Source organism: Panthera uncia, chromosome B1 (assembly GCF_023721935.1).
Source record: "Panthera uncia isolate 11264 chromosome B1, Puncia_PCG_1.0, whole genome shotgun sequence".
NCBI classification, from domain to species: Eukaryota; Metazoa; Chordata; class Mammalia; order Carnivora; family Felidae; genus Panthera; species Panthera uncia.
This window is the reverse complement of record NC_064811.1, coordinates 34,034,201-34,049,036: the sequence shown is the minus strand read 5'-3', so window position 1 is coordinate 34,049,036 and position 14,836 is coordinate 34,034,201. Positions and strand designations below refer to the sequence as shown.

At 43.0% G+C, this 14,836-nt stretch overlaps 1 protein-coding gene across 14 annotated transcripts in view; it reads right to left on the bottom strand.

Moving 5' to 3' along the window:
- LIMCH1 (LIM and calponin homology domains 1) overlaps positions 1-14,836 on the bottom strand; it is a 327,784-nt gene that overhangs the window by 58,742 nt on the left and 254,206 nt on the right. For 8 of the 14 annotated variants that reach the window (XM_049631913.1, XM_049631908.1, XM_049631906.1 and 5 more), the window contains 2 exons: positions 5,598-5,633; positions 678-804 (listed from right to left, as the gene is read on the bottom strand). In XM_049631913.1, coding sequence (XP_049487870.1) covers positions 678-804; positions 5,598-5,633 — 163 coding nt within the window. Of the gene's footprint in view, positions 1-677; positions 805-5,597; positions 5,634-10,402; positions 10,664-11,105; positions 11,218-11,326; positions 11,443-12,763; positions 13,094-13,867; positions 14,111-14,836 lie in introns of all 14 variants that reach the window. The other 6 variants (XM_049631911.1, XM_049631909.1, XM_049631914.1 and 3 more) reach the window with 2 other exon arrangements.

Genomic DNA, 14,836 nt, shown 5'->3' with positions numbered 1-14,836 from the left:
TCTGTGAGGATTACATGGAAGAATCCACGGTCCTTTTTGTCATCCCTATCTTCGCGTTCTTCCCTGCCCTGGCTCTTTGCTCTCAGCACAGAGACGATCTCAAGGCCCTCATCAGGCCATAGAGACCTCCTTCTCTGGTTCTAATTTTGGTTACCTCACTCACTGCTGTGTGACTTTGGGTGAGTTACTTAGCTCTTCTGGGACATATGTGTGGAACTGAGGAGGATACCAGTTGCTACCTCATCGGGTTACTACGAAACTGAAGAATTCCTACATGCAAGGCAGAACAGTGCCTGTAACCGGCAGGCTTTCAATGTTGGCGATTATTGTTGCCATCGTCATCGTTATTGATTTCAATGTATCATCTCAAAAGACAGGGCATCCTCAACTCTACATCCCATGCCGGTTGCCTCCCTCCTGCTCCCCCTCCTTTGTGGCCAACCTTCTAGCAAGAGTACCTGCCGAATACACATCTGTATCCTTCACCTTTCACGTTGCCGTTAACTTTCTTACTAATCCCACACTTCCCGTCACTGGTTTGAAATCCTCTACGGGCTCCCTCCCCCTGCCTGGCTTTCAAGCCTGTCTACCCAACCCCCTGATTTCCTGCTCCAAGGGGGATATGACCCACGGTTTGGGCAGCCTCCGCGCTGCCCGTGGCCTTGGCCGACACTCACATCTTGCCATTTGTCGTCCTCTTCTCGCAGCTGGTTGTTTATCAGCTGCAGCTGCTCCTGGCGGGCCCTGCTGTGCGGCTGCACCGCGGCCTCCTCCTCACACCGCATGTCAAACATACTCGTGCTCCTGAGCGTGGAGAGAGAAGAGACAAAAATGGACCGGCGCCCGGGGTGTGTCTGCGCGTCCTGCCGCGCGGGGGCGCTACCGCGCTTGGAAAACCGCCCCTTCCCCGCAGCAGCTCAAGCCAGCCCCGTGATGCGGCCAGTTGCGATCCCCCAGCCTGCAGCGGGCATGCTAGCACCCCACTTCTTTTGCCGCGAAAGCCAAAACGTGGCCATCTTTGCCTTCCGTGGTGGCTGCAGCAAGTCAATGTCATTTTATCCGTAGGTGCCAAAATATGTTTATGGACGGGCTAGAAAAAGGTATTTGGAGCTCTAGGCTCTTCTCATTTGGAAATGTACTAGAAAATAAAATGAAGAGAATTACAAGGTATAACGTAGGGAGAATTTGTGGGGAAGGAAGGAGGGTGCCATCCCACGCAGCAAATACTTTATTACCATAAATGCTTCTTTGCGTAAAGAGCTGTCTTACATGCTTTCTACATTACCTAAGGCAATTTCTCCATTTTCAAAAAAAATCATCCAGCCTCAAGTCTAAGACACCACCTTTTCATATTGTATTTTCTGACTTGTGGATGCATCCGATAACTACACATTAGTGATTCATATATTTGGTGTACTTACTTGTATTTCCTGTAAAAAATGTCTGTAAATTGGAAGTGCAGTTTGATAGCATCTTGGAATCAAGGAAATAAGGTATTTTGTACTAAGATTAAGGAATAAAATATATAAATCAGCATATACTTTGTATCCTAATAGTCTCACAAGCATTTTACCTTATTTTTGTCAGGATACTACTGAATTTACTCTTTTAAAAGAAAAAGGATAGGGAAGGCAATTTTTTCAACCCTTAGGCTGTACGTATAATTGATATGTCCTATAGGAGGTTATTAAATGTTGGACAAGACCATAGGGCCTTTTCTATGGTGCTTACATAGACCTTTGTTACAGCAGAAGCTGAAGCAGCAAGGTGAAAACAGAAATAAAACCCAAAGCAAAACCTTCCTTTTTTTTTTTCCTTTCAAAGAAATGAGCTCTGGGGCCGAGTGAGTCACAACAGTCCAAAATCAAGAAATGGAGGTTCACTGTTCAACTCTAAGAACAGAAGACTATGATAGTCCATTTTCGAAGCCAGCTTAACACAAAGAAAAAGAAAAGCCATGCACTTAGACACCAGTTAATTCTACACATCATCAGTGATGTCCAAAATAGTTATCCCCACGGCCGGACAATGAACAGCTTCGGCATCACTGGCTGCCAGTGGGTTCCTTGGCAGACAGCTCTCTGGAAGGGGAAGACGTATCCTCAATGCAATGGCTGCCCACATTCAAAATGAATCTGCATGGATCTGTTGGGTGCCTCTTCCCTCTCTCTAGATGTTGGACAATTTAAATCTGACCTAAGAGAGCTAAAACTGAAGATTGTACTTGGACTCTGTCTTCCCCACAAGTATTCTAATACTCTGACTGCATAGAAGGACTTTTACCTGAGGTTTCTATTAGCACAAATATGACAAACCACCGTGTGAAGATGCCTCTACATACTCAGAGGATGATGCGGACTATGGCAGCCATGTCTCCCAAAAAGCTAAACTGCAGTCCTCAAAGGGGGAAGGGGCTGTGATTTATCATCCATTTTACACTACTTATCAATGTTATTTAAGAAAGATTTAGGAATTTGCAGAGGTAGGTTGAAAAGTCTAACCTCACGTTTTTTTAAACTCCAGGGATGAAAATTCACTTAAGGAGGCTTTGTAGAAAGAGACTGAAAATCATCCCATTTCTCCTCTCAGTTAAAAAAAAAAAAAAAAACAAACCCAAAAAACTCTTAACCTTAAATAGATCCAATTTAGTCAGTTCATCTTTAAAGGCAATTTACAGTCTTCACGAAGACCGTGGAAGATAAAAACCTCTCTAAGTGGGGCTCTCTTTTAATCGAAGTCGTTGGCAGACTGTGGGTTAGAAAGGAGGCCCCCTTTTCAACTTCGCTATCTACCATTTCTAAAGGGCAGAAGCCATAGAGCCAGGTCTTCTTCTAGAACCTCAGGAAAAAATGGCAGTCTTCTCTAATATTTGGGATTCGGTTATGTCACTTGGAAGAGAATGGGAGCAAAAGGCCTTGAGAATTGCCTCTTTTGTCCAGGATTCCTATCTCTGCTCCCACCATGAAGTTCTAATTATCTCAGCCCCAATGCGGCCAAAAGCTGGTTAGTGAAATCAAAAGAGAAACTCTTGGTTGCCCTCTCATATACCAGGAAGCACTATTTCCCCCCAGAGGGGCTTATTTATTTATTTATTTTAAAAGAAATACCAGCAAACTGGCCAAAATAAAATAAAATAAAATAACTGAACTATGAGCAATATCTCTATGCTATTTCAAAAAAAGGAACTAAGCAACTTGAAAATTGATAATACTAGACAGAAAATGGGCTGAGTCACCATTCAGAAAATGTTCCTCAGCTCAGAGGTTGGACTCAGCCTCCAAAATGAAGAAGTGTATGTCTAGGGACAGGGTAGGGGATCCTGGAGGAGCCCAGGTTCCAGAATATTCATATTAATGTGACTTGCACTCAAGCAGTGCTTCTCAGCCTTGTGCTGTTGGGACAAGGGTCCCTGGCTACAGAGCCCCGAAGTCTCTCCTGGTGGTAGGTTGGCATTTTTGAGGACCAGGATTAAATCGCCTCAAGGGGAGCCTGGAAAATGGTTTCTGGGCCCGGTCTACGGTGAGCAAATTAGGAATAAAATAGTCTCCGGCTCTCACGGTACACTCGCTCCGTTGGTGGGGAGAGCCTTGGGAGAGGAGGAGTGTGCAAATGAAGAAAAGGGCAAGAAGGTGAAACTACATCTATGGAAACATTCTTGGCTTGCCAGGAGGCGGAAATCTCTGTTTGCCTGTGTGGTAGGTCTGCCCCTGACCTGCATTTTCCTTAAAGGGCACATCTTTTTTTGATTGGGCTGTATTTTAAGAATGTGTCAATTCTGAATAAATAGAGCTTGTGCCAATAATTGCCCTTAAAGATGTTGAAGGAGGGAGATAGTTGGGGAATAAACTAAACATATATTAATTTCTATTTAAAAACTAAACTCCCAATATAAACTTTGCATTTGGCTCCCCGCATGGTTTCATGTTAAGTTGTGTCTACTTCCAAGAAGGAAATTCAGCACTTTGTATACTCCTAGATAAGACCTCTGGAAAAGAAGTTTTTATGCTTCTTACTCCAGGAGGCTGCTTTTTGTAAATTTAGAGCAGAGAAGGGAGTCCCCACCTCCACCCCTTTTAAAGATCGTTAACTTTCCCTGTCGGTGAGATTTCACATTCAGGTACGGGCAAGATTCAAACGCACTTTAACGTACCTTCCTTTCTTCCACCTTTTGGGATTTCCCAGAGATCCGTCTTAGGTAAAGTGCATGATGGCTTTGCATTGATGAAGAATAAATCCATTCCCTCAAAATGTTTTTGCTAACCATATCAAAGTAGTGCTTTACCTATCAATCTTAGGTAATCCACCTTTCAGTGAATGTTACATATTGCCACTGCAGATTTTAAAAGTAATAACCAGGGCTCAATTTTATAGACTACTTAACTCCGTGCAATCAGTCAGGCTCAGGCTGAACTTGGTTTTGAGACATGACTGTTCTGCACATCAGCTGCAGAGCAATCGTAGAGCGCACGTTGGGATCATATCCTGGCACCAGAGTCAGACCGCTTAGTGCTGGGAGTACAAACCAAGCTGATGTGTTGAACACAGACATGGAACAGGTACTCAAAACAGTAGTTTTTTGGCCCAATCTCATTATCGTTGGTGGCAATGGTTTTTGTGTTTTACATTCTTATTTAGACTCCTCACTTGGTGACTTAAAGGCCAAGACTTAAGGCCATTTAAGTCTTTAAGGCCAAGACTTAAATGTCTTAGGCCAGCGTTTGCTTCTCCCATGGCTCAGACTCCCGTGAGGGCACAGAATGCCTCTCACAGAGGAGACATCAGTCTCAGCAGGCCACTGATGTTGTGATTCTTAAAACACAAATTACTCAAATCTGAGAAAGCTAGCATTCTACAAAGAAAACTTTTGCCTTAGATATCTATTTCAGAATGCTCTGCAGATGGGAAATCCATTTTTGAAACGGAGTAAATGCGGTCACAAACGGGAGAGTGTTGGCTTCTTCTCAAATTTGGACGTGAGGCGGAGGTGGGGAATGAATCTCTGAGAAGACCGGCACTAAGCGGCAGGGAGAGGAAGCCCACGTCGTGTTTGACATGTTGACCCCTTGCTATGCCACAGAACTGGAATATAACCCCAACGTCCTGGTCGTGAGCACCCCACAGTTTATATTACTCCAACCCGGGAGGAACTTGGGCTTCTGAATCTATAATTAGTGGCTTACGATTTGTTTTCTTCGTTCAGAAAAATATGGCTATAAGAATGACTGCTCCATTGTTAACTCCAAGTCCTAACATATCAAGAATTAAATGCAAAACGCAGAATAAGTCTGTGGTTCAGAAGGGCTACCAACATCCAAACCGTATGAAGAAAAACCTCACCGTGCCACGTCTAGGAAAAGCAAATGTTAAGTTTAAGCAGCAGCTGCATATTAGAATCATGCTTGTTACTCCTTCATTCATCTGTCCTGCACAGAACATATGTTCTGCATTCCAAGTTCAAGTGCTTTTCTGAGGCTGCATGAGTCAGTTAGCTGTTCAGTTCACTGTTGCATCAATGGCGTTTCAATTAGTAGTGAGTACCGGAAGCATGCAGTTTAAGCTAATAATTAATGTATTCCTATAAACACAAGACAACTTACTCTGCGTCATCAGACACAGGAGTTCTCGGACCGTATCTACAAGACCAAATACACAATTAGAGGATGGGCATGACAGAAGGTAAACACTGTAACCAAGCTGGAAACAAACACTACTGGTGAAATATTGGCACGCCAAACCTTTTTTGCTGATCACACTGGAAGAGAAGTGTCATTATACAATTAGCAATATTCATGAGCTACAGAAAAGGAAAGAAAAGTCTTGGCATTTCTAAAGAACGCAAACTGTGTATTAAAACACAGAGGAGAAATGAAAATAATCCCCATGCTACCCACAAAAAAGAAGCTGTTCAATACAAACACAAAAAGGCTTAGGTGCAACCCACAATGTTTAGAGAAGGCAGTTTAAAAAGAAACAAAAACAAAACCTGTATTATGGTTGTTCACAAACAGTTAAGCTCTTCATGCCTTTATGTTCTGCAGTAACGGCTGTAATGGACACCCAACATAGAAGCACACGCTTACTGACCCTTTCCCTGATGTGTTAATGCATTTGCACAAATGACATCAAAGAGTGTTTCTGCACTTTTCTGAAAGCAAACCAGAACTCCAACCAGAACCCCAATCAGTGCCTTCCGCATGCATTTGACAAAAACCACAATTCCTAGAAAACTGGCAGCCTTAATCAAAACCAGGCTTGGATAATATTCCATAACTTGAAAAACCAATGTTTTTTTTTTTAAATCTTCTATATTCTTCTGATTATTTAAGTCTACACAGTTGTACCTTCTACAGTATAGACACTTACGATTTTAATGTGTTTGCTAAAGCAAGGAAAAAGGTTAAATTAGAAAAAAGATATGAGGACATTATAGGGCATATTTTAAAGCACATTTTAAAAAAGCGGCTTCCACAAATGACTATCTCCTCAGCAAAGGGAGATTTTAAGAGAAGGTTCTTACCTATGCCCCAAAAGCATTTCTGCACTCTGATGGTGGACAAAGAATTATTTGGGTAAAGAAAACAATGTCCTGCTTTCAGTTTCCAGCAAATTAAATTTTGGGGTTTTTAGCAAAAATTATCTAGTCTCATGTTCAGTTTCATAACAGTTTATGGGGGAAAATTTCTAAAGATCTCTTCCTATAATCTTAGGGAAAACACCCTGGAATTCATGGGAGCACGCACACATCCTTCTCTCTTATCTGCTCTTACCATTCTAGAACAGTCTGCATTCATTAACAATTGTTTTCATTTACAGTGAAGGCAACGACACCAGTGCAAAACCCAAAGTTTCTGTTAAAATGGCCAAAAGGTTTGTGGATATTTCTCTTCTGGTAGTAAGACTCATTTTCTGTTTCTCCAGGGGATAGTTTCAGAAGGAGCTAAAGTTTAACCTAATACCCTCAAGTTTCTAAAAATACTACTACATTGAAACAGATGACCAGTGGATTCCTCCATAATGAGAGAGTGCATCAGCGGTGTTCATTCTGAAGACTGGATCTATGCTTCCCAGTTAATTAATAGGCCTGTTGGAACAGGCTGATGCAAATACAGTGTTTTCTAAATTATCTATGGAAGAGAGCAGAGAAGTTATGCCTAGTTAACTTAGAAATAATCAATTAATAGTTAGCATGTGTTTTTGTGTTTCTATCTGAAGATTTCTCTTAATGTTTTATTGAAGTATAATATATGCTGCAGAAAGTGCACCTACCATACACACATTCCTTAGTGAATCTACACAAACCATATATACCCAGAGATTAGTATCAAGTGTTTTCTGCTGTATAAATGGACCCATATAATATGTATCCTTTTGAGTTTGGCTTCTTTAACACATTTTGTTGATGAGATTCAGCTATATGTATGCTGTATGTAGGATATATTTTCTTTTTTGAAAATATCTTTAGTTTTGAGGAGGTGTAGGGGGAGGGGCAGAGAGAAAGAGGAACCGAGGATCCCAAGCCAGCTGTACATTAAGAGCAGAAAGCCTGATGATGTGGGGCCCAAACTCACAAACTATGAGATCATGACTCGAGCTAAAGTTGGATGCTTAACCAACTGAGCCACCCAGGCGCCCCATTTTTTATTTTTCTCTTTTTTTAAGAGAGAGAGAGAGGGTGCACACGAACAATGGAGAAGGGCAGAAGGAGAGAATCCCAAGCAGGCCCCATGCTGAGCATGGAACCCAACATGGGGCTCAATCCCATGACCTTGGGATCATGACCTGAGCCGAAATCAAGAGTTGGACACTCAGTCGACTATGCCACCCAGGCGCCCCACTTGTAGGATATATTTGAATTTAAACTGCTTCTACACAAAATATTTAACAGCATTTCATGGAAATCTCTGTCAACAAATGTAGATTTACACTAAAATGTAAGCTCCATGAGGGCAGGGATTTTTCTTTTTGGGTTCCCTGATGGTGACCAGACTAGGACTTTGACAACTATTTATTGAATACTCTGGAAACTGAATAGTGCAGTTCCTAAAGATAATGTTCATTTAGCCCTTTACTCTACACTTATGGGTTTAAGGAATTTCCTCTCAGACTAACTTATTAGTTTTAAGAGGACATCAATTTAAGCAGAACTGCCTTTGCAGTTAAGGAAAAGATAATTAAGCTTGGGCTGCAAATGGCTTTCTCAGTTGTCCTATGGGAAACCGAAAAGTACAGGTAAGTTAAAAAATCACTAATAAAGAGGTTTTCTTTTTTTTAAATGCAAAGTAGGTGAGTCAATAGGTACAAAATTGGCCAGACAAATCAGTTGGTATAAGCATCCCACCAAAAAGAAAAAAAAGAAAGAAAGAAAGAAAAAGGCAACGAATAAACTTTAATTGTGAGGGTAGGGATATTCAGAAAGATAAAGAGAATATTCTATGCATCTATTGATTGCATGTATGTAACTTTCAGCACTAACAAAGCATTTCAGGATCAATAATTGGCTAGTTATAAACTTCCTTATTGTGAACCGGCATATGCTTCATTTGAAGTGCGAGGGAAGAACGGGTTTCCTGCCCATTTAAAATTATCCCCTAGCACCCAGACCAGTGTTTTACACATAGTGATTACTCAATAAATACTTGTGGAAAAGAAACATGAGTTCCCAAAGCGAATGCTTACTCAGTCACACAACTGTGTCACACAGTTAATCTGACCATATCTCCTTCTGCTCAAACTAGCCATTCATTCTCATTTGAATAGAAAGAGGACTTTCTCTGAATCACAAATAGGGGGGCAGATAAAAGTGACAGGCAATTCATCAGGCTTCCACAGCTTCCTCCATGCGCTGGGCGGTGGGGGGAGGAGGGGCACTGGCTTTCCGCTCAGCTCAGGCAGAGCTGGGTTTGAATGTTGGAACTGTACTTACAGCTGTGCAGATGTGGACCTCGGTTTCCTAACTGCAAGATACAGATGAAAATTCTTTCTCCCAAAGGCTGTGTGAGGACTAAATAAATGGGAAAACACCTGGAAAGTGTCTAGTAGGCGGCCACGGGCTTTGCATCCTTCCTCCCTTTCGCTCTAACTGGCTTTACGGCAGCGCCCATAATCCCTGGCTGCACTGTGTCAGGGCGTCTGGAAAGTGAGTGAGTGCGGTGGACCAGGCAGCCCAGTCAGTCCCTCCGTCACTAACCAGCCCTGACTGGCCTTGACCAGCCGGGATCTGCGTGTGATCCACGCACTCGCTTCCTTCTACGTCACCCTACCTGTGAATTGCCAGAAGAAGGCAAGCTGGAGGGAACAGACACACTTTGACAGGGCCACAAATATTACGAATATTACCCTTGCTTCCTGAAGCCAATGTTTCAAGAAGGCTCTCCTCTAGTACTAGTATGATTCAGAGGAATGTAAAGCAGAGGTTAGATCCAGGTTATAAAGATAGCTAGGATATTAACTTAAAAATGTGGATGTTACTTGAGATTTTCCCTGCTCCCCATCCTACCTTCTGCCACGCTCCCTTCAAGGTCCTTCGTGAAGCAGAACTCCATCATTCCTGTTTTATAGTGGATCTTTTTTTTTTTTTTTTAAGTTTATACATTTACTTGAGAGAGACAGAGACAATGCAAGTAGGGGAGGGGCAGAGAGAGAGAATCCCAAGCAAGCTCCATACTGCCAGCACAGAGCTCAATGCAGGGCTCGAACTCATGAAACCGTGAGATCATGACCTGAGTCAAAATCGAGTCGGACAATTAATGGAGCCATCCAGGCGTCCCTATAGTGGATCATATAATTATGCAAAACACTCCTCACTCCTTTACCCTACACAGGTCTGGCAGACCACACTTTTAACAAAAAGATATCACTCTTACTAAATAGCAAAAGAGGCTTCGACAGATAGGCCTTTAACCATAAACCCCAGATTATTTCTTTACTCTTCCTTTTAAATCAAGTCATGGCATGGAATAGAAGAAATCTTACCTCTAGAAAGCACTGAGTGTTTGCTAATGTTGAAATTAAATTAAATTACAAACTGCTAAGTGGTATACATCTTCTTTTGACCTGAAGACCCCCCCAGGAATCAAAATGAAATTAAGTAGGTCAGAAAGAAGGTCAATTCGTTTACCTGAGGGCTCCTACATGCATTAATAAGAAATAAAAGAGTTACCCATTTAGGTTGCCCACGAGATGAGAGTCAGAAAAAATGTTGAACAGGAAAACTTGCAACTGGATATTTTTTCCATACCTGCTTATATGCAAAAAAAGGAAGAAAAAAAAAGTCTTGGCAGCCTGGGCCATTTCTGCAAGCAATAGTGGGTAAGTACCATAATGTGTTAATAACATACTCAAAGCATCCATGAAGGCTCAGACTAGAGAAACAAATCACAAAGGCTCAGGATAGTCTTCTGACCTCTTATCTTTCATTGGCGGACCTTTGGCAGATTCCTCCACATCCTGTTGCTTTGCAAATGGAACTGGGAGGAACTGGTTTGCGTTGGATCCAGTGCGTCTAAGAGATGTCCCGGTTCTCCTGACCATCATGTCATCTTTTTGTGAATCATACAACTTTCCTTGGCCTTTCAGTCCCCTGCCACTCCAGGCAGGAGCTGTCATCTTCTCCGAGCTCTCTTCTGTCCCTGAAGCCTTGCATTCAGCGGCTGGGGGACAAGAACTAGGGCAACATTCAGGCCAGCCAGTCAAAGGCCACTTATTGCTAAAGATGTTTTCAGTAGCATTCCTCACTGGCATTAACCCAAAACAGAAGAAGCCAATGTCCATGGAGGCAGCAGCACACATAGCAACTGAGTATTAATACCGTGGACCTCCATCATGCAACTGGTACTTACACAGGAATGGGTTTCCCTTTCCGATTTTCATGATTCCTGAGAATGAAACTTGGCCAGCACCCAACCACATGCAAAGGCTCAAGTCTCTACCCGGAGAGGGCACTGAAAGCAGGACTCTGACCCTGGGATGGGTGCATTCTTTTAAGAGACTTAACTCCACGCCACATCAGTCATCAAGTGCATACTGTGGCTCTAAGCTGTTTTCTGAGAACACAACAGCCACACACAGCAGAGGCAGCACACCCTGGAATGCAGGCAAGCGCTCACAGTGGCTGGCCGCTCTCCTCTGATCTTTCAGCCCTTGGCAGCGTCTCAGAATCCCTTTGAGTGGCTCCTTCTTTCTCCTCTTTGCCATCCTGCGGCAGCTGTTTGCATGTAACTAAAGCCAGAGAGGACGGCTTTACTGCTAGGGAAGAATTCACACCAGAGGCCTTGACCCCCACCTGTCATCCTTCACCTCCTGGGAAGGGAGAGAAAGTCCTCCTCACCTTCCTCTGTTCTTGGGCACTCGCCCAAACTGCAGGCATGCTCCTCCTGGGTCTCCAGCACAGGAGCCAGCCGCGAGACCCTTTTGCAATGGTCATCTACACCAGAATCCACTATTCTGTTGATAATCAAGTAACAGTGGCGGCAAGAGAGAAGAGGAAAAAGAATTAAGAAAGGACACAACGAAAGTTGTTGAGACTGAGAGATTAAGAGAGTTCATTGCTCTCATTCCGGAAGCTGGTTAGTAAGGATGACATACTCAGATGGAGATAATGGAATGTGAACCCCAGCGAGGGCCTGGGATAGGTCAAAAAAAGGCTGGCATAACCCTGGACGATGGGTCCCTCAGTAGTCAAGGACTCAACAATGCATTTCTTACTAATGTCTCATCCCCACCTCCTCCACCCCAGGTCCCTATCAGCCTCTGAAATACCAACTATGTATTTCTGGTCTACTAGGGTTATGTATATCTACAGTCTGCTATCCTCCATGGTGTCGGCTACACTACTGGACCAAAGATACCCCTCTGTATGTCATGGACCCTTCACTGTTTCCTTTGGATTGCAAAGCCAAGACACGAGGAAGGTATCTTGAGCATTTCCTGCTGCCACGGATAGCCTTACTTTGCTCCCACCATGCAGGTGGAATGGAGGTTCCCAAGAGAATCCAGACTCCTAAAAACCCGCTATACCTGCTTCCTAGAAGGGAGACCAGCCCCCTGAACTTGAACCCCCAAAAGAGGGCTTGGTAATTCAAAGCTGGAAGGCCTCCAGTGAGGATGAGAACTGGTGGTGGGCCTATGAGGGCTTTACCCAGGTGATCCCTCACAAATGTGGATGGTGATTCAGCCAAGGAAATTCTTCACTCATAGGAACCCCAAGAGAGAAGTCTTTCCATTCACAATTTATTATAGTTTTTTTTTTTTTTTTTTTTTTTTTTAAGTAGCGGAGGGAAGAGACCTTTACTTTCTTTTTGTCTCCTTCTTTGTCCAGATTTGGACTTAACGATATTAATAACTATTTTTTCCTCCCTCCATGGGATAAGAAACAGGGAGGTTTTAGATAAACCTGATTTTTATCCATAGATCTTTAGAAGAAACACTAGGGATATCATTAAAACATTCCATCTAGTTCATTCAATATTTCCAACTAATAAAATAGTGCTTAATGCAGCCGAGGGAAAAAGGGTCATTCGCCAAGATTACTGGCATTCCCAGGCAGTGATTCTGGTGACAACAGAATCAAAATGGACGCCTGCCATTAACGTTCACATACATGCGCCTCCCTAGGGCGACCCGCTAACGTTACTTCTCTGCCAACCAGCAAAAGAGCCTGTTAAAACTACGTGATCTCCGGAGGCTTCTTTAATGTGCTTCAGCAGGCTCTTTAAAAGCAGCAGTGATTCCCATGCAGATCTTGCACATGGATGGTGAGAAATACCTGCAGTCATTTTGTGGATTAAGCGTTCGGTCTTTTTGTAAACCGGACGTAGCCGCTGAGGCTGGGGTGACAGAGTTCATTTCAATCTTGCTGCCGTGACCCATGACTTCTTCTACATCCTCCCTAGGCCCAGCCTTGCCGATGCTGAGTCGCTTCCACTTCTGCTGATCTATCTCTGTCACGGGTCCAAAGTGCACAAACTTTTGCCTGGGGCTGGAAGCTTTCTCATAGGCCCTTGCTCTGCGGCTGGCAAAGTCATCACGAATGGCAGTTTCTGCTTTAATTTCTGGTGAAGGCTCAGGGGCACAGATGTGCTCAACATCTCCATCCCTAGTCAGAACCAGAAATGAGTTCCAAAGATTTCTAAGGCAAGTACAAATGAGTAAGAGCTCTTTTTCTTAAATACTAGATTTATGAAAAACACTTCTATGGCTACAGCAGAATTGATTTTCCACTAATCAATCAAATGAAGAAATGATCATTGTCTTGCCTAGGTAATAGTGCTTGAAGTTTCTATAGCTTTCAAAATATCACTTCCAACATCATAAATGATGGCATGAGAAAATCAGAGAGGTACGATGGGGGTACCTGGGTGGCTCAGTCGGTTAAGCATCTGACTTCGGCTCAGGTCATGGTCTCGCAGTTCGTGAGTTTAAGCCCCATGTCAGGCTCTGTGCTGACAGCTCAGAGCCTGGAGCCTGCTTCAGATTCTGTGTCTCCCTCTCTCTCTGCCCCTCCCCGCTCGCGCTCTGTCTCCCTCTCTCTCAAAAATAAATAAAATATTTTTAAAATTAAAAAAAAAAATCTTAGGTACAATGAAATAACTAACATTAGCTAAAACTCAAGTCTAAATTGCTTACAGTAAACAAGCCTATCCACATAACCATTCACAGTAGCTGGTTCGATTAAAGAGGATGTTTTCCATCCAGTGGCTCGTAAATTTTAGTATTAATAACTTTCAACTCACGCAGAATATACTGTGTTTTGAGAGCTTTTGTTTTTCTAGCCCTGAGAATATAAAATGATAGAAGGATAAGCATTTGATTCCTTCAAAGTTCAATAATACTACTGCCAGGGGAAAACCAGGGGAAAAAAATGACACACCTTGTCTTTCCTGACACTTTCAGTCTCTCCCACGTCTCCAAGTCAGCCTCTGTTATATTGGAGACTGTGACAAATCTTGGAGCCTCTCGGTGAGGGGCAAGGTGGCCCTGAATTCTCCGCTGAGCCAGGTCATCCTTGTAAAGATCTGGCACCCTCCTCACTCCTTCTTCTGCAGGTTCGCTCTCCTGAGTCCGAGTAACACAGGTCACTATTGACTTCGTTTCTTCTATTTGGCCCTGGTTTCTGTCAATTTTATCCGGACCCCCATATCATTGGAAAAAACAGGTTCAAGGAAGGGGAACAGACAAAGAGCAATGTCAAGCAAGGAACTTCAGAGGCTAAGGACAGACGGAAATGATGGAAGCAACTTTCCCTTTCTCAAAAAATATGGAATCAATTGGAGTCTTGATTCCCTTTGCCTATGCTGCCCTCCTGACACTCTAATGAGATGAAGTTTTTCCACCCGATGACAGTCTCAAGTTTAGTTTAGGAAGAGAAGCCAGGGCTTGCTGAAAGACTATTAAGAATGGTAATGAGATTTCGGTTTGAGAGTAATGATGCCCAATTCCCACACTATTCAAGTTACTATAATGAATTCAAGTTTTCTGATTGAATCCCTGAGCCCTTTTGGAATGTCTTTTACAGCACCAGTAAAATGTTAGTAACGAGCTCTGCATGATCCAAATGCTAGGATTAGTTCGGAGATAGCTGGAACGTCATTCACATGTTAAACATCTCAACCGTAAACACACAACTGCCAGAAAGTACATTGAAGTCAATTCAGAACAGAAAGTTTTTATGTTCAAACTCAGCCTCTGGTCCCCGATAGCACCGGTTGGATTTGGGTGATGTAAACCTGAAGAATAAACAGTGTATCCCATTTATCTGGACCTACAGAGCCAATACCCATTTGTCTCTTGTGCTAATAAGTCATCTTTATTGATGTTAACACTGATATTTTCAATTGTT